The 26,097-nt window shown below is 52.1% G+C and overlaps 1 protein-coding gene across 7 annotated transcripts in view; it reads right to left on the reverse strand.

Moving 5' to 3' along the window:
* Positions 1–261: 261 nt before the first annotated feature.
* HIVEP3 (HIVEP zinc finger 3) overlaps positions 262–26,097 on the reverse strand; it is a 257,222-nt gene continuing 231,386 nt past the window's right edge. For 6 of the 7 annotated variants that reach the window (XM_039729169.1, XM_039729168.1, XM_039729166.1 and 3 more), the window contains 4 exons: positions 23,501–23,676; positions 14,090–14,188; positions 5,493–6,550; positions 262–2,795 (listed from right to left, as the gene is read on the reverse strand). In XM_039729169.1, coding sequence (XP_039585103.1) covers positions 1,968–2,795; positions 5,493–6,550; positions 14,090–14,188; positions 23,501–23,676 — 2,161 coding nt within the window. In that variant the 3' untranslated portion in view covers positions 262–1,967. Of the gene's footprint in view, positions 2,796–3,600; positions 3,666–5,492; positions 6,551–14,089; positions 14,189–23,500; positions 23,677–26,097 lie in introns of all 7 variants that reach the window. The other variant, XM_039729171.1, reaches the window with a different exon arrangement.

Genomic DNA, 26,097 nt, shown 5'->3' on the forward strand with positions numbered 1-26,097 from the left:
AGAAAAAAAAAAAGAAAAAAAATTACATAAGATTATTAAAAACTTTCTATTCTTTGCCCGTGAAATGGGAACAGTTCGTAGCTCATCAAGTCTGGCAAGGAAATATGTTCTCATTCAGGATTTTATTTGATTATTTTTATTATTTTTTTGTATTTTTATTTTTTTTTAAAAGTGTATTACGTACCCGATAAACTGGAACAGCTCTGAAAGAAGAAAGAACTGGTCCACTGGTTAAATATTTATATCCTTTTTTTTTTTTTTTAAAGTGTATTACGTACCCGATAAACTGGAACAGCTCTGAAAGAAGAAAGAACTGGTCCACTGGTTAAATATTTATATCCTTTTTTTTTTTTTTTTTTTTTTTTTTTTGTTAAAATAAAAAAAAAGAGGTTTGTACAGATTCCATCGACCAGAAAACCCTCTGAAGTAGTAAAGAACCTGCTGGGCAAACGACTTGAAGCTTTGTGGTTTAAAAAGTTGTGACAGAGGAATGGCTCTGTCAGGGTCACTCTGGATTTGGTATCAGATTTATTGGCAGTTCAGGTCTTTGCTCTGCCAGGGATGCTCATCCCGAAACATCTGCTCTGGAAAAAGCTGCTGCGCATGCATAACAAGCTGATTTTGCAAGCATTCATCATTCACCATCAAATTTTAATCTCCCAAAACCAGCCAAAAACAGGGCCCGTCCGTGCCAGAGGGGCTGAGCTGGGGATGTCCCGCGCCAATAAATAAAGAAAGGTGAGAACAGGAGCCAGAGGCACCGAGAGCCCCCAAAGAGGAGCAGAGCCCGGAGCCCTCCTGCATCCCTGGAGCTCCCAGAGCAGCCAGGAGCCAGCCTGGGGTGGGGTGGGATGATGGGATGGGATGGGATATTGGGATGGGATGATGGGATGGGGTGGAATGATGGGATGATTGGGATGATGGGATGGAGGGAGCTTGTCCACAACTCAAACATGCCGAAGGAAGAGGTTTCAAGGCTGAGTTCCTCCCCCTCTGACACCACGGGAGGGTTTGCAGAGGCTCCCCCAGCCCAGGGAGAGCTCAAGCTCAGGCAGGGCTTGGCCGGGCGCTGCGGGAGGATTAAAGCAAAGCAAGCAGGAGGCTCGTCCAGCGAGAGACCCTTCCTGGCACGGGCTCTACATTCCATACATTCCTACCTTCTCGCAGGTAAATCTTTGAAGAAGAACTTTTTTTTTTTAAGTTTTTTTTGTCTTTTTTTTTTTTTTTTAGAAAAGTGCTTTGCTGGGTTCTGCAGGAGAGAGGGGTGTTCACGGTTCGCTTCTCTCTTTTCGAGGGACAGTTTCTCTCCCTGCACACAAGGAACCTCCCCTGCTCAAGGAAGTGCTACTTTCAGTCACAAGGTCAGGGTAAACACGTTTTTCAAATGTAAAGCAGTTTCAACTGTTTAAAGCACAACCATAGGGATGCGAGGAAAAAGAAAACAAAAAAAACTCAAGCACTTAGCAAGAATTAAATAAAGCATGTAATAAATATGAATCATAAACTTCTGTACACAGGAGCAATGGGTTGGGGTTTTTTCTTTTTTTTTTTTAATCATTTAAGCAATATAAAAAAAAGTTTTTTCTGTTTTGCTTTTGTTTTCAGTGCATCTTCTTCCTCTTTAAAATGCTTAACCCTTTCCTTTCTGCATCTCTCAGGCCCAGGATTACGCACACCTAAATGGCAAAAAAGACAAGGTCTAACAAACCCCTTTTCCAAAAACTCTAAAAAAATATTCACAGCCTCAAACAGTTTTGTACATTTCAAGCAACAAAAGGTATAGAAAAAGGCACAAGTAACTGCATACATGTGGAGATAATACCAGACTGGGACAAAGAAAACCAGGAATTTTCCATGGGTTTGGTCATTCACTAGAGTGCTTCTTATGATTATACTAAAGGAAATAGTGTTGAAAATGTCTGTTGATTTTACAGAGGAAGCCTAAAGGTGGAACAGCTGGCGGAGGCCTAAGTACTTCCCGCGTTTTCATCCACCTTTTTGTGAGTTTGACCTAAATTGGAGTGCTCTGGGTGTGGGCTGCTCCTGCCGGGCTCTCCGGAGAGGTTCCTGGGGCGCAGGGCCTGGGGGTGGCCGGGGGGGGCTTCTGAGGGGCTGTCCCTGGCCAGCGAGGGGACGGCTGAGATGAAAGTGCAGGCTGGTTCCGAAGGGGTGCTCGAGCTGCCCGATTGCTGCTTGCCCGTGGCTTTGGAGGGTTCCTCCCTGCTGGCCGAGGGCTCCGCAGAGGGCTCCTGGGGGGTGCTGGGGCTGCCTGGGGACACCGAGGGCCGTGGCTGCTCCGCCGGGCTGGGCTCGGCCTCCGCCGCAGGCCTGTGCTCCTCCTGCTCCTGCTGGAGCTCGCTAGTCCTCATCTTCTCCTCCGAGAAGCCACCACCCGCCGGCTCCGGGCTCAGGGTGTACTTGGAGACCTTGGCCACGGGGGACACGGACGCCGATGAGGGCTCTGGAGGGCTTTGGGGCTCCCCGTCCCTCGTGGCGGCCCGGCTGAGCTGGGCGAGGCCGCTGGCTGCGGTGAAGTGTCCGGCTTGGAGGGACAGCACGGGGCCGGGCACCAGGCTGGCGTGGGAGCTGGGCCTGGCCTGCACCATCTGGATGCCCCCGATGGGGATCATGGGGTACGGGGTCCTGGCGAGCTGCTGCGAGTGCAGCGGGAGGTGGCTGAAGACATTCTCCTCCCCTCGGCCCGGAGCGTGGAGGTCGTGAGGGGCCTGCAGGGGCCGGGGGCACGCGGGCGGCGGGGTGCCGGGGGAGCAGGGCGGGCTGCAGGGTTCCGTCTTCTGTGCCAGGGGGGAAAAGAAGAGCCGGGTCAGTGTGACACACCGGGATGGCCTCAGCAGCAGCAAGGCTCGCTGCAGGGACTGGGGTTAGGGTTTTATTCGGGTTTGAAGGGGGTCAGTCAGCTGAGGGAGATGTGGAGCCCCAGACCCTGAAGGTGAGGAGCAGCACAACCCACAGCATTTCCCTTCTGGGACAAATATGCCCATGGTGTGTTGGGGCACAGCTCCAGGGATTTGGCTTAGGCCTGGATCATTATAAAATCAGATAATTATTTGGTTGGAAGGGACCTTTAAAGGCCCTCCTGTCCAACCCCCTGCTGTGGGCAGGGATATCTTTTACTAGACCACGTATCTCCCAGCCCCATCCAACCTGGCCTTGGACACTTCCAGGGATCCCCCCTGGGCAACCTGTGCCAGGGCCTCCCCACCCTCTGAGTAAAGAATTTCCTCCTTAGCTCTAATCTGGATCTCCCCTCTTTTAGTTTAAAACTATCACCCCTACTCTCAGAGCTGCCTCTGAAACACTGGCAGAGCTGCCAGCATTTGCTGCCAGCTGAGCTGCTTGGGATCCCTGTCAGTGCAGGGGGTTCCTGAGAGCCCAGAATGAGTTTATTTTTTATTTATTTATTTATTTATTAATTTTCACTGTGCTTTCCTGAAGCAGGATTGCATCCTTACAGCTGCTGAGTGCAGGGATGCCTCCAGGGAGAGGCGGCATCAACTCCAGCACACCCAGCAGTGGGTCCCCACCACCACCCTCATGGGGTGCTCTGTGCAAATCAAGGGTTCAGACCCTACATTTTACCTTTTCCTCTTTCTCTCTCGGTGCTTCCCATAGTTTCCTAACGTACATCATGGAGAGATATGTGGCTAAACAGAAATGGATTAATTAGTGATGAGGTTATGACTAAATCCCTGCACAGGACTCCCAAGAAGAGGAAGCAACAGAAACTGAAATAAACTTTCAATTAAGATGGGGTTGGAGATAAAATGTGAGGATCCACTGGAGGGCACATTTTTTTGTAGGATTATGGGGAATAATTCCCTGAACCTGTGAGCTGGATCTCTGAAGAGGCAGCAGAGGAAAGCAGCAAAAGAGAAGAGGAAAGAGAAAAAGGAAGAGCCACCAAAGGTAGTGTGTGCTGGGTCAGCAGTGACAAGCCCAAACACTGCTAAATGTCATTTATCCACAGGAAGCCATGGCTAAATCACTTCAGGGATGCTGGGAAACCCCAAACAAATATTTCAGTGGTGCAACAATCACCACGAGGAGAGACTGCCCTAAGCAAGGGCCAGTGGGAAGGGAAATTGTCGTGGTGAGACTTGGCAGCAAGCCTGGCACTGGAACTGAGCTAAGATCATCTTCAAGCTCTTTTTAGTCCTGATAAACCCTCCTCTGGTCTTCCTGTCTCTTGTGGTCTTACCAGGAATTTTAATTTTGCAATGAAAGCCCAGCTGTCCATCATGCTGATAAAGAGGAATTTTTTCCATTTAGGTTTTTGCTGGTGCTTTGGAGGCACACAGAAAAGTAACAGTGGTGGCTCTGGGTGCAGAAAAGGAGCAGGAAAACGAAGCCAAAAGGTAAATGTGACCAAAGGAGCTGAAAGGTGGGAATGGCAGACAAGCAGGGTTAAAACATTGTCTCCTACTGTGGATTTGGGAGCTGAGGAGATTTGCTCCAAGCAGAGGCAGCGGGAAGTTATCCTGACAGAAGAGTTGAAGGATGAGGGTTGGGAGCCCTGGGATTCACCACAAGAAGTGAATTGACAGAAAAGGGAAACAACATTGAAGGTTTGGCCCTAAAGTAAAGGAGAGTCTCTGAGAAGGCGAGACAAAGACTCAGAGTGGAAAGGAGAAGGAAGGAGGCACCACAGGACAGAAGGTTAGCATGGGCATGGGAGGAAGGTCTGGAGAAGCCCTGGCTCAGCATCTGGGGTGGCAGGGGTTCTGTAAAGGCCTCTCTCTCTCCCCAGTGCAGCCCCTGAGGGCTGGAGTCTCTCCCCACAGTGAGGGGATCTCACATTCCTCAGCACAACTGACAGCAGAGCCAGACACTCCAGCAGGAATGGGAAATATTCCCCCAACCCCCCCATCAATCTGCCTGCCTGCAGCCCTGGGAGAAACAGGCAATTTCCCTTTACCCACAGGATTTGATTTGTCCAGCAGAGAGATTAAATCATGTTCTGGACCCAGTGGGAAACCCCTCTCTGTGCTGAAGAGAGATGGAATGAGAGCTGTCCAAACAAACATTTCTCAGCAGCTCATCCAGCAGAGCTGGCTGTGGGTGGACACAGGGCTCAGCCAGGGCTGGCTCAGGTCACTGACCACTGGGAAATGGTCACAGCTCCACCCCAGCCAGGGAAACCTCAGGGATGGGAATGAAATTCCCAGGAACAAAAAGGCTCTTAGTGACAATCAATCATTAAGAGGTTGTCCTTGCTGATTGTCCCAGCAGGACAGGCTGGCTCAGGAGTGGGAATAACCCCTTGGAGAAGGGATAACTTTATTTCTCTCCAACTGAGAAGGGCAGGACCCAAATGGGTGCACAACCCACTGCTGTTCCCCTGTCCCTGCTCTCTGGGTCACCTGTGACAGTGGTCACAGGGTCCCTGTGCACTTCTGCATCACAACATTCACTAAAAACTGTGTCAGAGACCACCCTGTGGGGAGCAGAGGGCAGCAGGGCACTGGACTTACCAGCTTGGACTCGTAGAGCTGTAAGTTTTTGCCAAAGAACCTGTGAGGTAGAGGCATCGAAGAGAATATCCCGGGCTGGGCTTGATATGAGCTTGGAACTTTGTCCTCTGCTGATTTGCTAGTGCCAGGCGAGTCCTCTTTGCCAGGGGGTGGATACCTGGCCAGCTCCAAGCAGCCTGGAGACAAGACTTTCTTCAGGGAGAAGTACCTCAGGGATGCCATCTCTCTGCTGGGCGATGAGTGCCTGGCAGGGGCCACTTCTCCGTCTGGGGGGAGGGCTGTCCTGGGGGACAGCTCCCTCCGGGGGGACAGGTGCCTGCTGGGCGCCAGCTCGAGCCTTGGGGACACACATCTCAGGGGAGACGCCTCCCTCCGGGGAGAGAGGCGCTGGCAGGGGGACAGCCCCCTCCCTGGGGACAGGCACCTCAGGGAGGACAGCTCTGCCGTGGGGGAGAAGCGTTTGGGGGACGTTTCGTTTTTGGTCAGTAAGTGCTTCCTCGCTATCATTGGTCTGCTGCTGCCACCCCCTCTGCCACAGTCCTGGCTCGGGGACCACCTTTTCCTCGGGGAGGTGTCTTTGGAGGTCGACAGGTCCATGAGCAAGGACATCTGTGGCCTGGTGACAGACTCTCTCTCAGCTGGAGCCAAGTGCTCGGTGGAGGTCAAAGCTGGTCTGTGGAGGCTCAGGAAGCTGTGGCACACAGCAACGTCACTGCTGTCTGCTGACCACTTGCTCTCCAGCCCTGAGGAGGAGGAGGAGGCCTGCTGGCCTTCCCCTGCTTTCGGGGTGCTGGAAGCAGCTTCTTGAGCTGTGGATGTTTCGGTGCCTTCCTCTGGAGAAGACGGGGAGCCCCCTGAGGAGTGCAGCAGGAGGGTGCCGTGTTTGCCTTCCGGCAGCTTCAGCGCTGGCTCGTCTTGGCTCTCCTCTTCCTCCTCATCTTCCTCGTCCTCGTTGTCGTCATCGTCGTCAGATTCCTCGAGGTCTGAAAACTGGTGTTCCTCGATGGGCTCAGATCCCTCCCGCCCCTCAGAGTCCTGGAAAAGGTCTTCACTGGTTCCTGGAGGCAAACACAGAACAGAGAGCAGAAAACACACATTCAGGGGCTATTTCTGTGCTAAATCTGCTCACAGAACACATGTGAGGGGCTATTTTTGTGTTAAATGTACTCACCAAACACATGTAAAGGGCTATTTCTGTGCTAAATCTGCTCACAGAACACATATAAGGGGCTATTTCTGTGTTAAATCTGCTCACAGAACACATGTGAGGGGCTATTTCTGTGTTAAATCTGCTTACCAAACACATGTTCAGGGTCTATTTCTGTGCTAAATCTGCTCACAAGCTCTAAGGGCACCAGAGGAGAGAGGATGTGGCTGCTCCTAGGTCTGATAATCTCCTGCTTTGAGCTGCAGCCCTGCCCTCTCTGCCAGCTCCACTGCTGATGATCCCAGCAGATCCCAGTGAATCCCACTCTACCCCAGTTCCAGCTCCAGCTCTGTCAGCACACGCAGCCCTCAGTCCCTGCTGGGCACCTGACACACTCTTTATTTGCTCTAAAATACAAAAAAAACCCCCTTTAACAGATGAGAACAGCAGCACCTTCACCCTCCAGTGGGGTTTGATGATTATTTGTTAAAATGGTGACTCCAGAATACCCACAGCTGCACCAGCTCCATGTGTTGGGCCTTTTCCTACCCAGATTTCATGACAGATAAACATCAGCAAGAGAGGATTTTGTTAAAAATCAAACAGGGTGGAGAGAACCTCTGTGGATTTCCCTGGGTAGGATGAATTCTAGCTGAGGTTTCAGAGCAGAGAGTTTGGGGCTTTGTAAATCAGAGCTTGTAGGCAGTGAGGATGATAAAAAGGCAAATTCAGGATTTTAAATATTCCTGCAGGTTAAAATACATCTCTCTGCTGCCTGAAGTGCCAGCAGGAGCCTTCTGAGCTGGGTACCGAGCTGTCAATGCTCAGAGAAAAATCTGCTCCTCTCCTGGCGGGTGTGCAGAGCTGCTGGCAGCAGTGACAGCCCGGCCCGGACGGGTCCGCCAGGGACAGCCACTGGATGTCACTGCAGCTCAGCAGAACGCACCGCCGGGTCCCTGCTCCGGAGGGGCTGGCAGTGCCACTGTGCCCAGACAGGGGCACAGAGCTGCGGGGACACCGCGGATCGGGGTCTGGCAGCGGGGCCCGGGCACTGCCTTGACACCTGTGTGACACCTGTGTGTGACACCTGTGTGTGACACCTGTGTGTGACACCTGACACCTGTGTGTGACACCTGTGTGTGACACCTGTGTTTGACACCTGTGTGTGACACCTGTGTGCGATGTCTGACACCTGTGTGTGACACCTGTGTGTGACAGCTACGTCTGACACCTGTGTGTGACACCTGTGTGTGACACCTGTGTGTGACACCTGTGTTTGACACCTGTGTGTGACACCTGTGTGTGACACCTGTGTGTGACACCTGTGTTTGACACCTGTGTGTGACACCTGACACCTATGTGTGACACCTGTGTGTGACTCCTGTGTGTGGTATCTGTGTGTGACACCTGTGTGACACCTGTGTGTGACACCTGTGTGTGACACCTGTGTGTGACACCTGACACCTGTGTGTGACACCTGTGTGTGACTCCTGTGTGTGGTATCTGTGTGTGACACCTGTGTGACACCTGTGTATGTGTGTGTGTGTGACACCTGTACGTGTGTATGACACACCTGTGTGTGTGTGCCACCTGTGTGTGTGTATAACACACCTGTGCATGTATAACACACCTGTATGTGTGTGATACACCTGTCTGTGTGACGCTTCTGTGCGTGTGTGTGTGTGTGTGTGTGTGTGTGTGCGTGTGACAGTGCCTGGTGTGCCCAGGTGTGTGCAGGTCTCTAGCCCTGTCTGTGCACTCGTGTGTGCGAGTGAGCGGCTGTGATGCACAGGTGTGTGTCCTGCTGGGTGTGTGTGTGCAGCCAGGTGTGCCCCCGCCCTGCCTGTGTGCTCAGGTGTGTGCTGTCACCTGTGCGTGCCAGAGCCTGCAGGGACCCCCAGACCCCCGCGGCTGGGCTGTGCTCCCGGGCTGGCACAGCTCCAGGGCACCCCTGCAGCCCGGGGCAGCGGGATTGCATCCCTGCTCAGCCAGGGGACAGGCATGGGGACACCTGGCCGCGGGGCAGGGCCGGGACACGGCCTGCGGAGCTGGGCTGCGTGCCCGACGCCTCGCTCAGGGTCTCGGAGCTGAAATCCTGCTACATCGCCGGCTGGAACTTTGCCAGAGGTGAGTTCCCAGCAGGATGTGTGCTCCGAGGGCGAGCCCCGGGGACACGGGCCGGGCACAGACAGAGTCCGGCCGCGGGGCGGCAGCGGGGCCGGGCTCGGAGCAGCCCGGGCTGGGCAAGGGCTCCATTCCCGGGGAGGGCATGGTGCTGCAGCGGGATGAGCTGTGAGCTCCCTGCTCACCCAAACAATTCCTGCTGCTGCGGGGACACCGCGGGTCGGGGTCTGGCAGCGGGGCCCGGGCACTGCCTTGACACCTGTGTGTGACACCTGACACCTGTGTGTGACACCTGTGTGTGACACCTGTGTGACACCTGTGTGTGACACCTGTGTGTGACACCTGTGTGTGGTATCTGTGTGTGACACCTGTGTGACACCTGTGTGTGACACCTGTGTGTGACACCTGACACCTGTGTGTGACACCTGACACCTGTGTGTGACACCTGTGTGTGACTCCTGTGTGTGGTATCTGTGTGTGACACCTGTGTGACACCTGACACCTATGTGTGACACCTGTGTGTGACTCCTGTGTGTGGTATCTGTGTGTGACACCTGTGTGTGACACCTGTGTGTGACACCTGTGTGTGACATCTGTGTAATCCCTGTGTGTGACACCTGTGTGTGACAGATCGCAGCCCTGCCAGCCCCCTGGGGCCAGCTGGGGACGCTGCTTCTGCTGTGCCAGCTGGAACTGTCCCCATTCGGAGCCACCACGGCCAGCAGGGCACCAAAGGCAGCCCAGCTGGGCCACCCCTGTCCCCAGCAGCCAGGGTGGCTCCAGTGGGGACACGGCCACACAGCACCAAGTCCCCACGAGGGACTAAAAGCCTGATTCGGTTTCTTTGGCATGCCAGGGCCTTCAGGAAGCACTTGGCATTCCCAGCGCCGCGGATCTCCCATGGCCGATGAGCCAGCCCAGAGCTGTGACGTGTGGAAGTGAACAAACTTTGTGAAGCTGGTAAAGCTGGGTGTTCACACTGTGCTGGACATGTGTGGGCACCACTCCCCTTTGTCGCCATGATATTCTCTGAAAAATCCCTTTGCCAGGATTCTTTCTCCTCAGAAGCTGAGAAGCCTCAGAGGAAAAGAAAAACAATAATTATGTGCTGCTGTGGAATGTCACAGGTGCATCTTTGATTGGTCCATGTTCATTGTTTCTAATCAATGGCCAATCTCAGTCAGCTGGCTTGGACTCTCTGAGAGTCACGAGCTTTTGTTGTCATTCTATTCCTTTCCTTTCCACCCTTCCGGTGGATCCTTTCTCTCTATTCTTTTTAGTATAGTTTTAGTATAGCATTTTAATATCATATCATACTATAATAAATCAGCCTTCTGAAACATGGAGTCAAGGTTCTCATCTCTTCCCTCGTCCTGGGACCCTCAAACACAACCATACCCCTTAAATGACACGCGTGCCTCTGGGAACTCCAGATCCTTTTTTATCTCCCTTACTGATCCATATGCATGGAATTTCACGACAGGTTCATACATATTAATTCTACTGATTTTGGTTACATTTGTCGCTAGTTTTTTATCAGAAAGAATTCCTGGGTCACCCTGCCCTGTCTCCTGCAGTCTCTCCGTCTGGTTCAGAGTTCAAGGGGCCCTCCCTTATCGCTGTCCTTTGGCGGAAGCAGTTTCTCTGAGCATAGGTTTATTCGAGAGCAGGCAGTCAGACCAAACAGCTGGGTTTGCAAGCTACAGACTTAATTCAAAGATGTACATTTCACCTAAACCAAAATGGATTTCTACTCTGGAAAATTTCCACTCTCTCTCTCACATGCATGTAATAAACATACTGGCTTTACTCACAAAATTTGTGAATTTGTTTGCTTCCACAAATCATCCGCCTGAAGGTGGGAACAGAAAGGAGCAGCTCATCCTGGTTCCAAATATCTCTGCAGCAGCCCCTGAGGCACAGCCATCCCAGGAGCTCTCCTAGTGGATTTGCAGGGTGCCCCAGTGAAGGGAGGAATGATGAATTTGACTCCATGTTCTCAGAAGGCTAATTTATTATTTTATGATATTATGTTACATTAAATATATAATATATAGGCCCCTGCCTATTATTTTATGATACTATATTATATTAAAGAATGCTATACTAAACTATACTAAAGAATACAGAAAGGGTACTTAAAGAATGTTAAAAAGATAATAGTGGAAACCCGTGACTTTCTCCAGAGTCTCGACACAGCTTGACCCTGATTGGCCAATGAGTGAAAATAACTCACACCAGAATCCAATGGAACAATCACCTGTGGGTAAACAATCTCCAAACACATTCCAAAGCAGCAAAACACAGGAGAAGCACATGAGATAAGAATTGTTTTCCTTTTTCTCTGAGGCTTCTCAGCTTCCCAGGAGAAAATCCTGGGCAAAGGGATTTTTCAGAAAATGTGAATGCCACACTCTCCCTGCAGAGGGATTCTGGATTGTGAAATCCTCCACGGTGACGGGGCTCCTGGGCCCGGGCTGTTTGCAAACCCCCAGAGGAACTGAGCTCAGAACAAATATTATTCCAAACTCCCAGCTGCAGGCTGAGCTGTGCAGATTTCCTGCTTGGAACAGGAATGCATTTCACTGGCAGAGCTGGGAGCCAGCCCCTGACGCTGGTTTTGGGGTTCGGGACAGGCAGGAGCTGTGCCTGAGCATGGTGCTGTCCTTTCTTTGCCCCGGATTCAAAGAATCCCTGTGACTAGAAATGCCAAATTTGCCCCAGTCAGGGGTCAGGAGCAAAGGGAAAGTGAAGCCAGCCCCAAACTGGGGAGCTGTTTGCATTTGCCACCACAAATTCCAGCGAGGAAAACATCCCAGAGGGTCCTGGGACAGCCCCAGGGAATTGCTTTGGCCTCCTGACACAATCCCTGCAGGCAGGGACAGAGCTCAGACCTGAGCCAGGCTTCCAAAATTCATCCTGCTGAGCTCACGGGGAGAGAATGGGCAGGGCAGGGATGGATGGAGGGAGGGAGGAAGGAGAGAGGGAATTAGTGGGAATGTGTCCTGCTGACAGCTTTGTCTGAGGTTGCCTCTCATTCCATGTGTGTTATTTATTCTCCCCAGCTGGTACCACCCCATGAGCCCAGCCCAGGCAGGAGTGAGGAATTATACTCCAATCTCCTTTTATAGTAACACCCCTTGCTTTCTGCTGCCCCTTAAATAGAAATACAAACAATCAAGTGAAATACAACCCCGGTTTAAAATAATCCAGGGAGTTTTAGGAACTGCTGCTCCCTCCCCGCCTGCCCCCAGAGGAAAGCACAGCAACCTTCCTGTGCTGCTTTGTGTCACGTGGAAATTGGAGCCTTTTTGATTATTATTATTTCATTAAAACAGCCCGTTTGGTTCTTGTTCTGAGCCTCTTCACAAGGAACAGAGAGGACACAGGGGAGGGATCTTTGCAGCCCCTCACCCTGAGAGCAGGGGCTGTGATCACAGCTGGGATCTCGAATTTCTCATGTACCTTTCTGCCATTCCTGGGTTATTTTCTCATCCATCCAAACAGCTCCAACCATTAGAGGCCAAAATCTCATTTTCTGCCTATCTCCTTGGCTGCTGTATTTAACATTGACATTTGTGAGCAATGAGCCTCTGCTCAGGGAGCAGAATATTCCCATTGCAGAAGTCCAGTGTGGCTTTACCAGCTGGGAGAAAAGCTGGGGGGAAGGAAAGGAAATCTCCTGTGACCCCATTTCTGCTGAGGACATCTCTGTGCACCCCCTGAACAAACCCACGGGGCAATGGGAATGGGAATGGGAAATGGGAAATAGGAATGGGAATGGGAAGTGGGGAATGGGAAATGAGAATGGGAAATGGGAATGGGAAATGGGAATGGGAAATGGGAGGCTCTACTGTGTGACACTCTGGGGACTTCCTGTGATTCCAAACCCACCCAGAGTGCTGGCACAAGGTCCAGAGAGCCCAGCACAGCCAGGGCAGCTCTGCCTCTGAGAGACCTCCCAGAGCCGGGGGTAAAACAGCCCAGCAGCCTCGGGCAGGGGGGACAATGGATTCACTGATGTCACACTGCCAATGTGTCACTGCTGCTGTGTGTCACTGCCGCTGTGAGACACTGCTGCTGTGAGACACTGCTCATGTGTGACACAGCCTGTGTGTGACACTGTCTGTGTGTGACACTGCCTATATGTAACACTGCCCCTGTGTGACACAGCCTGTGTGTGACACTGTCTGTGTGTAACACTGCTCCTGTGACACTGCCCCTGTGTGACACTGCTCATGTGTGACACTGCCTGTGTGTGACACTGCCTGTGTGTGACACTGCCTATGTGTGACACTGCCCCTGTGTGACACTGCCTGTGTGTGACACTGTCTCTGTGTGACACTGTCCAAGAGTGACACTGTCCCTGTGTGACACTGTCTGTGTGTCACTGCTGCTGTGTGACACTGGTGCTGTGAGACACTGCTCGTGTGTGACACTGCCTGTGTGTGACACTGTCTCTGTGTGTAACACTGCCCCGTGTGACACTGCCGCTGTGTGACACTGTCTCTGTGTGACACTGTCTCTGTGTGACACTGCCTCTGTGTGACACTGCCTCTGTGTGACACTGCCTCTGTGTGACACTGCCTCTGTGTGACACTGCCTCTGTGTGACACTGCCTCTGTGTGACACTGCCTCTGTGTGACACTGCCTCTGTGTGACACTGCCTCTGTGTGACACTGCCTCTGTGTGACACTGCCTCTGTGTGACACTGCCTGTGTGACACTGCTTGTGTGTGACACTGCTCGTGTGTGACACGTCCCTGTGTGACACTGCCTGTGTGACACTGCTTGTGTGTGACACTGCTCGTGTGTGACACTGCCCGTGTGTGACACTGCCTCTGTGTGACACTGCCTGTGTGTGACACTGCCTCTGTGTGACACTGCCCATCAGTGACAGTGTCCCTGTGTGTCACTGCCTGTGTGTGACACTGCCCTGGCCTCTCCAGAGCGTGGCAGCCGCACCCTGGGCACCAACAGGAGCCTCCTCCTGCCACCCTTCCCCGTGTGTGGGGGCACTGGAGAGCCCGTCCCTGCAGCACCACAACCTGCAGGCAGGCACAGAACCAGAGCCTCCAAACAAATCAAAATATCAAAAATCAGAAGTCCTCTGGTGTCACCACCCCAGCCAGGGGACTGAGGGGATCCAGGCTCACAGTGACCCTCCCCTGGACACAGCTCCCAGCACGGCCCCTCGCTCTCAGCAGCCCCTGGAAGGAGCCTGGGGCACAAATTGCTCCCCGTGTGTGGCAGGATGGGCTGTGCCCTGCTGGGTCCTGCCCCTCCACACACCCCCAGCAGCTCTGGAAAGGAAAGGTTGGTTTTACCTTCCTCGGCTTCCAGATCCACCAGTGAAGATACCAACACGCCCAGCTCCTGACATTTTTTGCTGTGGGCCTTTGACTTCATGTGTTTAGTCAGATTCCCTGAAAAGAAGCAGAAAATCCATTTTACTCAAATATGGCTCCTTTCCCCCACTTCTTTTCCCCCTTTTCTTTTTTCGTTTTCTCTTTTTCTTCAGATTTTTTTTCTTTTTTTCCCTTTTGCATGCTCAGCAGTCACAAGTCAAAACCCGCTCTGAACCAGACAAAGGTCTCTGAGTGTCCCCAAGCCCCTGCCTACTGCAAATCCCTGGTGACACAAGGCCAGGTCCCCTTTCCCTCCCTCTGCTGCTGTCCCGGGGTGCAGGACGAGGAGCTGGCAGCGTGTGGGACCTTTCAGGGCTCGTGCAGCCTGGAAAAACTGCTGGGACACACTTCTGGGGCTGGGGAAAGAAAAGGCCTGGGCTGCTTTCAGCTCTGAGGATGCAGCAAATTAAAAATGGGAGGAAAGCAGGGATGGGAAACACATCCCAGTGTGGCATCATCCTCATCATCATCCTCCAACCTCATCCCAACAGCCCCACCTGCCCAGAGGGGAGAAGATCCTCAGCACCACAGGGCAGAGAGGATCTACCCTGGAAATGTTCCAAAAACAGGTGGATGTGGCACTCGGGGACATGGGGCAATGGTGGTGGCCTTGGCAGTGCTGGGAAGGGGCTGGGCTGGAAGATCTTGGAGAGCTTTTCCAGCTTTAATGATTTTATGAATTTACAATAAAATGAGGATTGGGGTGCTGACAACAGGGGAAAACCCTACATTCCCATTCCCCCCCCCCCCTGACAAGAGGGGAAAACCCTACATTCCCATTTCCCCCCCCAAAAAAAATGGCTTAGATGCTCTGGAAATGTTCCAAAAACACATGGATGTGGCACTTGGGGACATGGGGCAGTGGTGGTGGCCTGGGCAGTGCTGGGAAAGGGCTGGGCTGGATGATCTAGGAGGGCTTTTCCAGCTTTAATGGTTTTATGATTCTATGATAAAATGAGGATTTGAGCTGCCAGCCAAAGGGGAAATCCCTACATTCCCATTTTCCCCCAGCAGAATGGCTCAGGTGCTCTGGAAACATTCCAAAAACACGTGGATGTGGCACCTGGGGACACGGGGCTTTTCCAGCTTTAATGATTTTATGGATTTATAATAAAATGAGGGTTTGAGCTGCTAGCAAGAGGGGAAACCCTACATTTCCCCACCATTTTTCCCCCAAAAAGAAGGGCTCGGGTGCTCTGGAATGCACCAAAGGGCTGGGCCAGCTCAGCTCCTCAAGCACGAGGAGCCTTGGACACCCCCTGGCACTCAAAACCTCCTAATGAGGCTTCCTCAGGGCCGGGATGGGATCTGGGGTCACTGGGGCTGCTCTGGGATAACTCAGAGGGCACCTCTCTAATTCTGCCTCCCAAATTACAGGCAGGTTAATTAGACACTAATTAACTCCACTTACAGGCCAGGGAAATGCTGAACAAAGGGGAGCATTGGCTGGAGGGGGGAAAGCAGGCAAGAAAATGAAGGGTAGGAGAATTAAAGCAAAAATGTCCCATTTTCCCTTTTCCTCTCTAAAGCTCTTCCTAAAATCCCAGACTGGGATTGGGAGAGATCTTAAAGTCCATCCAGTCCCATGGGCAGGCACACCTCCCACTGTTCCAGGGTGCTCCAAGCTCCATCCAACCTGGCCTTGGGCACTGCCAGGGATTTGTGGGCTGAGGGGATGATGATGAGGAGGAACCTGGGCCCTGCTGAAGGAGTGTTTGAATTTCCCATTCCCTGCTGTGCCCTCAACCTGAGGGCACTGAGGAGCACCAGGCTTGGCTTTCTCACCAAACAATAAAAATAAAAGAGGAAAACCAGAATTCTCTCACTTTATTACAACCTCCAGGGAGGGCTGAGGTTGTGCAGTGCAAAGTCCCCAGTCCCTGAGCTGGGGGAGCACAGGGGGCCTCTCTGAGCCTCTCCTCCTGCTGCTCTGGGTACCAGGGATAAAAAAAGCCACTATTCACTGGAGCAGAGCATTACCCGTGGTGCCCTCGCCTCTCAGAGAGTGCCACAACCACCCAGCTGCCACCTTGATTTCTCCTTAGCCCATGAATTATTTATTTCAGCCCATTTAATACAAAATTGAGCAGCTCCAGCAGGAAACACCACGAGAGACAAAGGCTGACTCTATATCCCTGCATATTTGGCACCCAACCTGGACCTGGTACAGGGATGTTTAACAACTTGAATGCAGCAAAACAGCTCCAAACAAGAGAGATTGATTCTTTATAAGCCTCATGTTTAACCGCCCTGAGCCCCCTGGTCAGGACACTCAGGTGTGAGGATGAGGCCAGCCTGGCTCAGCTCCCTGCTCCAAACATGAGCCTCTTTCCCCACCCAAAGCAGGAGTTTTGTCATGGCCCCAAACCCACCCATGAGCCAGGAGCGTGTTCTCACAGACACCTCTACTCCCAGTGAATCACCATGGCCTGAAAATTAAAAAAACCCCATCCACAGTCCCAGCTGTGGCCTCATGGAGCTGGAATTTCATTTTGGAAATGAGAAGCAGCAAGAGCACAGACTGAGTCAGTGTGCTGCCCGTCCAGCCCCCACCTCCCAGCCAGCACTGCCCATCCCTGCTCAGCCAAAATCCCACCTGGAGCCCGTCCAAGGGCAGCAAACACAAAACCAGCGGTGCCTGCTGTGAGCAGGGGCTTCGTGGGGATCCAGCTGAGCGGGGAGGGGACATCCCCAGGTGTTCTGGTGCCCCCAAACCAGCCCATAAATCCTCTGTGCCACCAACAGCCAGCCCTGGAAACACCAGGAGGGAGTCCCAGCCCAGGAGGGAGCAGCAGGAATTCCCAAGGAGAGGAGAGGGAGCTGTTCAGTGCCAGGCTTTGCTCTCAGGTCCTCAGTGGCACTCTGAGGCCACCGTGGCCAGCTCAGCTGTCCCAAGGCCAGCTGGCTGGCCACACCAGTGTGTCCCTGTGCAGCTGCAGGACCTGCAGGGCTCCCAGAGCCCTCCTGCCCCTCCACTGAGCTCAGCAGCTGCTGGGGTTGACAGGATGTGCCAAGAGCCACCAGTGTCACCTGCTGTCCTGTTTTCTGTCCCTGGGCAGGGCAGTGTATGGCTGCTGCCTTCCTTTCCCAGCCCAAGCACTGCCAGCCCCCAGTGCCAACAAATTCACCCCAAACCCCAAAGGACCAACTCATCCGAAGCTTTGTTTCCTTCCCCTCCAACTCCTTTTCCCTCTGCTCTCTCTCTCTCTCTCCCTTCCTCCCCCAGGTAAAGCTGCTGGCCAAGATCCTCCTGCAAAGCTCTGGGTGCACATTTTGTTGGAGAAATCCCAACAAAACAGGGATGCTGCATCCTTGTAGGGAAGGGAGGCTCAGCAGGACAGATCCTCATCTGCCCCCTCTGCAGTGTTTTAAGGAAATTAAAAGCTGGAGGCTCCTTTCCCTGGGTTGAGAAGCTGAGTGATCATCCTGGGAGCAATCTGCAGGACAAGGATATTTATCTGATCAGGGCTCTTCTTCCAGTTTGTGTTTTTTTAGACCCCTTAATTAACGCTGGCAGGATTAAATGCTCGGCAGATTTCCAGTAAAATCAACACCACTTTGCCTAACTGGGAGCTGGATCTCAATCCTACCAGGGAAGACTCACAGCTACTTGTTGCCTTGCAGAATTCTGGCTCCCAAGTTAAAAAAAAAAAGAAGAAAAAAAAAAGAAAAGAAAACCACACAGCATTGCTTCCTTGGAAACCATGGAAAAACATCTTTGAGGGAGCAACAGAGAGCAGCAGGGAGCTGGATTTAAATAGCAGAGGAATTTCACTGAACCCTAAGCAGGTAAGTGCTCCTTATTGGGGATTGTTTACCAAAAAGCTCCCAGATTTGAAACCAACTGGCTATATTTAAAAAAATCCCTCAGGAATTCCTGGGAATGGTGAGCCCACAGGAGGAGCAGAGGCAGTGTGAGCACAGCTCCCATTACGCCTGCCCAGAACTATGTGCTCCAGCTGCCTCAGCTCTGCCCATGCTGGGAGGTCTTACTGGGACTTAGAGCAGCTTAAATGCCTGGGTTGTTTGGAGAAAGCTGTGACTGGAGCCTTCCAAAAGCACCTAAAGCAGCTTAATAGGGACTAGAAGTGATTTCCCAGTTAAATTTCATGAGGGAAATTAATTTTTTTTTTTTAATAGAAGAGCCATTATCGTATTTTTAAGGAGTTAAAGCAGAACCTAGGGAGCTGAAGCACTGAGATTCCTGGGGAAAATGATCCTGTCTGTGCTGGGGATGATCCTTTCTATTTCTGCTGTTAAATCTGATCAATTCAGCAACAACCAAAAAAAAAACTCTAAAAAACCAAAAAATGAGTGAGTGCAGGAGGCAGCACTGTGACACAAACAGCCAGAGCTTCACAGGATTAACAATTGCCACGCTCCTCTTTGGAAAGCACTTGCAAGGAGAGCAGCAGCTCCTCTGGGAGGAGGAGAATGCCATGGAGCCAGGCTGGGAGAGCTGGGGGGGCTCCCCTGGAGAGGAGAAGGCTCCAGGGAGAGCTCAGAGCCCTGGCAGGGCCTGAAGGGGCTCCAGGAGAGCTGCAGAGGGACTGGGGACAAGGATGGAGGGACAGGACACAGGCAATGGCTGCCACTGCCAGAGGGCAGCCATGGATGGGATCTTGGGAATTGGGAATTGTTCCCTGGCAGGGTGGGGAGGGGCTGGGCTGGAATTGCCAGAGCAGCTGTGGCTGCCCCTGGATCCCTGGCAGTGCCCAAGGCCAGGCTGGACACTGGGGCTGGGAGCACCTGGGACAGTGGGAAGTGTCCCTGCCAGGGCACCGGCTGGGATTTAATGTCCCTCCCAACCCAAACCATTCTGGACTCTCTGATTTTGCTGGGGGATGCCCTCACACAGAGAAACAGCCATAACTCTGTTTCCCAAAGAAATCCTTGAAACAGGTTTTATGTTTGAAACAGGATTTAAATAATGCACAGGCCTTTATTTAGGTCTTGGTGTGGAGCTGATGTCCCCAGGTGAGACTTTGCGAGGAGCAAAGTTTTCATTTACAGAATTCATTGGGCAGAGGACTTCAATCTTTTAAAAAAATCAATTATTATCTTTTATCCTTATTGACATATGGATTAAAGGAGTGAATTTGCACATGCAGCCTGCCTGTATCCACACAGGCCATAAAATATCAGCCACCTCCTGGATCAGCCCTATCCAGCCAAAAGCTGATATTCCAGAAAGGTCCCCAGGATTTGCAGATTTCCAAATGAGCAGAATTTCCAGTGAGGCTGAGACTTTAATGGCTACACTGGCTCCAGAAAACACCAGTGAATATTTCCCTGGAGGTCACCAGTCCTTTGCTTCCAGCCCTGATTCCTGGATTTTTTTCCTTTGCCTGGAGAGCTCCAGGGCCCTTTGCTCAGTGTTTCATCTCCTGGCTGCACCACTGGGACATTTTCTGCTCCTGCCTCACTTCCCATGAGATGTCCAGGCAGGAAATCCCTGGGGATAACTCTGTCCCCATCCCAGGGGATGTCTGTGATGTCCCCATGAGCTCAGGGACAGCACCCAGGGATGCTCAGCCCTCCAAGGGCCCTTGGGGTATTTTGGGGATGTGCCCATCCCTGTGCCCTGCTCTCCCAGCAGGGAATTCTGCCGGAGTTTCCTGCCAGCTGTGCTTTCCAGAGGAGACTCAGGCTGCTGGAGCTGCAATAACAACAAACTGTGCAGCCCTTTCAGGGCTGGGGGGGAATGCATTTAATACATTTAATTTAATATATTTAATATATTCGCATGTGCAGTGCCCTCAGTGCTGTCAGGGGCTGATTTAAGGAACTGAAAATGAATTTATTGAAGGCTCTGGCTGAGCAGTCTGGAGTCTGGGAAGTGTGAGTGGCACAGAGTGTGAAATGGGTGTCTGCAGCCAGCAGGACCATGTCCTTTCCTCAGCTCCCTTTAAATTAAAGTGGAACTCCTCATCCCTCCTGACCTCCAGGCAGAGGCAGCAGCAGCACTCAGAGCTGTCCCAAACATTTTGTCCAGAATTTCTGAGGACACTGGAAGCAGTCAGGCCCCTGTGAGAGGGTGATGTGGGTCTGAAGGAGGACAGAAAATAACTGGAAAAGGGAATTTGTGTGCCAGCACTGCCCCTCATCCCAGCTGACCCCAAGCAGCAGCGAGAGAGGGGAAGGGAAAAGCTCTCCCCGACCTTTCTGAAAGGGAAAACAGCTTTTTATTTCCTTCCTGCCCAGAAAACAATGCAGAAGCTGCTGAACCTCCTTTAAAGACCCTCTTGGAGGCCACAGTCACAAAGCTCCACTGCAGAGGAGGGAGAGACACCTCATTAAAGAGGCACCTTTAGATCTGCTCCAGAAACACCAAATCAAACAAATCTCTACAAACCAAATTTCCAAGGCTGTTGTTCCCATCAGCTAAGTGAGCACACACACACACAAAAAAAAATCTCATGGATTTGCTTTAAAATAATAAAAAAATAAATTTTCCCTGCAGTTCTCTAAGCCAAAGGAACAGCTTTGCTTCCAGTGACAGAAAGGCACAAAAAGCAGACTATTAGTGAATAAGGGGAAATATTTATAGCATTTTCTGTTGCAAAAGTTTTCCCAGTTCTTGGAACACGGACATGGATTTTCTAGAGTGGGAGGGGGGGGTGAGGTACATTTTAACCAGATAAAGCTCCTCATTAAATACAATAATAATAATAATAAAATCCCATTTAACTGCTTCCAGCCTACTGGAGAGTTTAGAGCATTAGATCATGCTGGAGAGATCTAGCCCAGCCAAAACGAAGCCAGCTCCACAGACCTCCCCCTGGAGCTGATGCTGAAGGCTAAAATTAACTCTGGAAAGCTGATTTCTAAAAAAGCTCCGTGTTTGTGCAAGCGCAGCCCGGCAGGAGGGAGAGCTGCAGTTCTGCACTCTGCGTGCCCGGGGCTGCCAACCCCACCCAGCCCAGGGGGGAGCCAGAGCCCAGACAAACCCCTCCAAACCAGCTGGGAAACACCAGCTCTGCAGCCCCCTGCTCCTGCGGGCCACTTGTTATCAACAGGAGTTTGAAATTGCTTTTAAAAATCACCGGCAGGTGCATGAGCAAAAAAAATTGGATTTTCTTCCTGTACTTGCTGGTGATTTTTTTAAGTGAGCTCAAACTCTGGTTGGTAATAACTCTCCATCACCAGCCGATGAGAGTTTTTTAGTTGGTAATGACTCTCCATCACCAGCTGATGCTTTTGTCAACACAGACAGAGCTTTTCCCCATTCTTCCAGAGCTCCCAGAGAGCTTTTCTCCCATTTCTGGGCAGTCTGAGCATGCCCCAGGGCTCTGCCCTTCATCCCTCCCAGCTCTTCCAGAGCTCCTTGTGCCCCCCAACCAGCTTTCATCCCATTTTTGGACAGTCTGAGCACACCCCAGGGCTCTGCCCTTCATCCCTCCCAACTCTTCCAGAGCTCCTTATGCCCCCCAAACAGTTTTTCTCCCATTTCTGAGCACACGCCAGGCTCTGCCTTTTACCTGTCCCAACCCTTCCAGATCTCTTTGTCCCCCCCAACCAGCTTTTGTCCCGTTTTTGGGCAGTCTCTCTGCCCTTCACCCCTCCCAGCAAAGAGCCATTCTCATGCAATTCCAAGTCACTATTTTTGGGCAGTCTGAGCACACCCCAGGCTCTGCCCTTCACCCCTCCCAGCAAAGAGCCATTCTCATGCAATTCCAAGTCACTATCATGCAACCATTTATCCATAAATCCCCGATCCAGGGGAGTCCTGCCCATTCCATGCACCCTTGGGCAAACTGGTACTTTGCCACTCAAATCCCAACAGAGTGTTGATGATTTTTGTTCCGTGGAAGGAAGCATTTCCATGCTCCCTTGCCCATGCCAAGCAGAAGAAGGGAAGTGTCTGTTTGCCATGTGCAGCCAGAGCTGACAGATCGTGACCTTCAAGGGAGCAGAGATGAAGAGCAAAGCAGCCAGAGAGGTGGTGGAGAGGATGGTTTGATGCCATCATCCTGGGCAAAAGCCCTACAGAAGCATGGTGGGAGTGAGGTGAGGTGATGGGAGAGGCTGAGCGGGCTCAGCTCTCCAAGGGAAACCTCGGAACGAAGTCAAGGCAAGAGGGGACGAGAAAGGAAATGAATCAGAAACAGCTCCAGGATGGGAGGGAGAGGAAGAACCGTCGCTGGGATGTGCAGCATGAGAATCTGGCCTCAAACCCGGTATCACTTCCCGTTCTGCCCCAGTGCCAGTGACCCCCAGCACGCTGGCACCCAGAAATCCCCGCCAGCCTTCCCAGCAAAGCCACCAGCTCCAAGCACTGCCCCCCTGAGTCACTTCCCTTGTCCTGCTCTGTCCCTCTGGGCCAGCACAGGTGCCACAGAGCACGCAGCACGCCCTGCCCTCCCCACAGCCACGCTGTGCCACTGCCTGTGTGACACCGGCTCCTCCTGGGGTTCTGAGCCCTCCCAGCTGCGTCACCCTCTGAGACTGATGGAGCTACACACCACGGGTGTTTTGGAACACCCTGAGCTGAAAGGGACCCACAAGGATCACCCAGTCCAGCTCCTGCATGGGCCAACCTCCAAAGCCCCCTGATGTGCCCAAAAGCATTGTCCAAAGGCTCCCTGAGCTCAGTGTCTCTGACCAGCTGTAACCAACAATCCCAGCCCCACACTTGCTGCTGCCTTATCCCAAGACTTGCTGCCACCAGGGCTTTGTCCAACCCATGGAGCCAGACCCCTACAAGAAGTTAAAGGCACCTCTGGCCCAACTGGAAGGTCTCATTCCCCATTTCTCTTGGAATAGAGTTTTATTTTGCCTGTGGTTTGCAGGCTCCTGCCAGCGCTCACTGACACCCCCGCTGAGGCCATGGCAGAGCACACCTGGTGGCATTGATGGCTCGATGTCCTGGCATGGAGGCCTTTAGGGAAAAGGTCCATTGATGTGATACAGAGAATGTGGAAGCCACATGCAATTGCAGAGGATGAGAATGGGCAGATCTGGAGAGCAGCAGCAGGAGAAGCCCCCCAGAGCCTGGATCCAGGGGCTCCGCCAGGAGCCTGGAGCTCCTGCTCTCACTCTGGAGTGGTTTTGCCCAGAAAGCCCCGCCAGAGAAGCTGCATTTCAGGATTTTTCTCTTGGAGAAGCACAAGGAGGATGGCAGGGCTGCTCTGCTGCAGCCTGGCTTAAGGCAGAGCTGCTCCTCTTCTGGAAACATCAACCAATTTCCAACTCCCTCATCCCCCTCCCTCCAGCTCCAGGGCTCTGGCAGCCCCTGGGAATGCCTTCCCTCGCCCTTTGCCGGTGCCCCCAGCAGGCTGGCAGTGCCACCGCCCTGAGCAGAGGAGCTGGGAGCTGGCTGTGGCTTACCTTTGGTTTTAAAAGCAAAGTTACAGTACTTGCAGACGTACGGCCTGACGTCTGTGTGCGTGCGAATGTGTTTCTTCAGCATGCTGGGTTTCTTGCAGCGAATTCCACACTCCTCACAAACATACTTCCCTCTTCCACGGCCTCGCACATACACATACTCTTCGTTTGATTTGTACCTATGAGCAACAGGTGGTGTGATAAAGGGGAAAAAAAAAAAAAAAAAAAAAAAAAGAAGATTCCCACCGGAACAGAAGAAGTCACAACTTTGCTGGGTTAGTTCAGAGTGTTATCGACACCACAGGTCTTGGTTGCTGTTTGGTAGCTCTGGGTAATTAGGCTAAATGTCAATTATCACCCAAAGCTCGTGCCCACCTGCCTCCAGACACGTCCAGGATGTTCTCATGTCCTGGATCTGCTGCTCTGTGACCACCAAGAGCCCAAAGTTGAGCTGGTCATGGGGACACCCCACTGTGCTGGTGTGCCCCATCCTCAACCACAAACGGAGGCACCCAGGCCAGGCTGGACAGGGCTTGGCCAGGCCAGGCTGGACAGAGTTTGGCCCAGCCCAGCCCAGCCCAGCCCAGCTGCCTCTCACTCCCTGCCATTTAAACCATGCCCAGTCTGCCTCTGCAGGGTGCTGGGAAAACTCATCCCAGCCAAAGCTCCTGGGACACAACCTCCCACCAGCCAGACTGCAACGAGAGCCGCCTGAGATGTCACCAGTGCCACGAGCCCTCCTGTGAGCCCTGCACAGCCTGAATGAGACACCCAGAATGGACACAAAGAGAAGAAAACATCCTTTTTTAAAAATAAATAAATTGTGCTACCACTAAATGTAAACACTGCAGACTCCAGGCTCTTTTATCTTTGGCACAGGATCACGATTTAGGTTTACCCAAGAGAATGAGATTGGTCATCCTTCCTTCCCATTACAGATTTGATTTTCTGTCCAGGCATTAGAGCACGGGGAAGGCTGCAGGATGGGGGGGTTGAAAAACCCTTATAAGACTGAGACAAATCTTTCAGCCTCCTGCTGCTCAGCAAATGAAGGCTGCAATTTCCTGTACTTGCAGCACAAGAAGAATAAGGTAACACCAAATTGCTCCCCTCAGATCTTAAAGAGGCCAAATTTTTGAAGCATGGCACTTCTTGCAAGTCATTTTTCTACCCAGGAGGAATTAAATCTGGTCTTCAGAAATCTCCAAACATCCACCCTGGAAAAATCAGGCTGTCTAAAATCTCTTAATAGGAGATCCAAAGGCATCTAACACCATCAGTCAGGTTTTAGTGTCTTCCCAGTGAAGCCTATTCCAAACCAGAAGGGTGAGAAAACAGCAGCCAGACTGAGGAGAAACTTGAACAGAAACAGCTGCACTGGACGGGATTGAGCACTTCAGTAAGTGAATATATAATAAATACTAAAACTTATGTATTTATAATGTAGGAAAGCAAGGGTCATTTAAAACTGAGTAAAAAACCACACAAAGACCAGCCCAGAACTGAGAGGATGGAGATGGCACGGCCTGCACAGGATGCACCCATGGAAACCCCTCCCAGCTGCCTCCAGGGTGGGGTTGGAAGTGGGTGAGTCCCACTGCATGGACCCCTGGATCTCCCCCAGACTTTGCTCCTTTCCCTCAGGAAGAGTCCAGGCAGTTCCAGCTCTGTGGGGGTGTCTGGGGGAGCTGCAGCTGAAACCCAGGCTGATCCTCCTGGCTGCAGGGAGCAGTGAGCTGGGACTGAACCCTTCCCAGTCCTGGCTGAGCCCCTCGGCTCTGTTCAGAGATGTGGGAGGTGCTCAGAGGGGGCTGAGCTGCTCCTGAGGTGCTCAGAACTCCCGAGTTCAGGGGTGAGGTCACGGGTTCAGACATGGATTTGAGAAAAGAGAGGAAAACTGGGTGTGCAGACAGCCCCAGTCTGCACCAGTAGCACAAACCAGGCTTTGGTGTCCAACAGTTTGTGTTTCTGTCCTTCAGCATCAGCAGGAGTTCTCTGGATCATCACCAGGGTCACCTGGTGGCCCAAATACTTCATTTTATCTGCTGTGACTGAAATCACAGCAAGACCACCCCATTGTCCATTCCCAACCATCCAAAATCCCTGAAAAAAACCCTAAAAAAGCCAACATCAAAAGCCATCATTGCAAGGTTCTCATTATCTGTCCAGAGGGGACTGAGCTGGTGCCTGGAGAGCTCCCACAGTGCCCCAGTCTCCATCCCAGTATGCCCAGTTATCTCCATCTAGCCCTAGAGGATTCCAGCACTCAGGTTTGTCAGGGATGGTTCATGTCCCTTCTTTGCTTAGGCAGTGTTAAAGCATCAGAAGGAGCAAAAGGAATCAGGAATCCTGATTTTTTCTATTCAGGTTTGGACTGCAGGCTTCCTGCTCTGTCTCCTTCCTGCCTGTCAGTGTGCTGGGAACCACCTGACCATTCCAAACCTGCAATTGCTCCTTTATCAGCCTTGTACTTGCACTGCCCTTAATTCCCCCCTCCCACGGAAATGTTTGTGTGTCCCTTCCTCAGCCTCATTAAAGCCATCAGGCTGCATTAAAACAGACATGTGATTGAATCTGGAATTAGGCACTGCACTTCATCT

Source organism: Passer montanus, unplaced genomic scaffold, assembly GCF_014805655.1.
Source record: "Passer montanus isolate IOZ18808 unplaced genomic scaffold, ASM1480565v1 scaffold68, whole genome shotgun sequence".
NCBI lineage: Eukaryota > Metazoa > Chordata > Aves > Passeriformes > Passeridae > Passer > Passer montanus.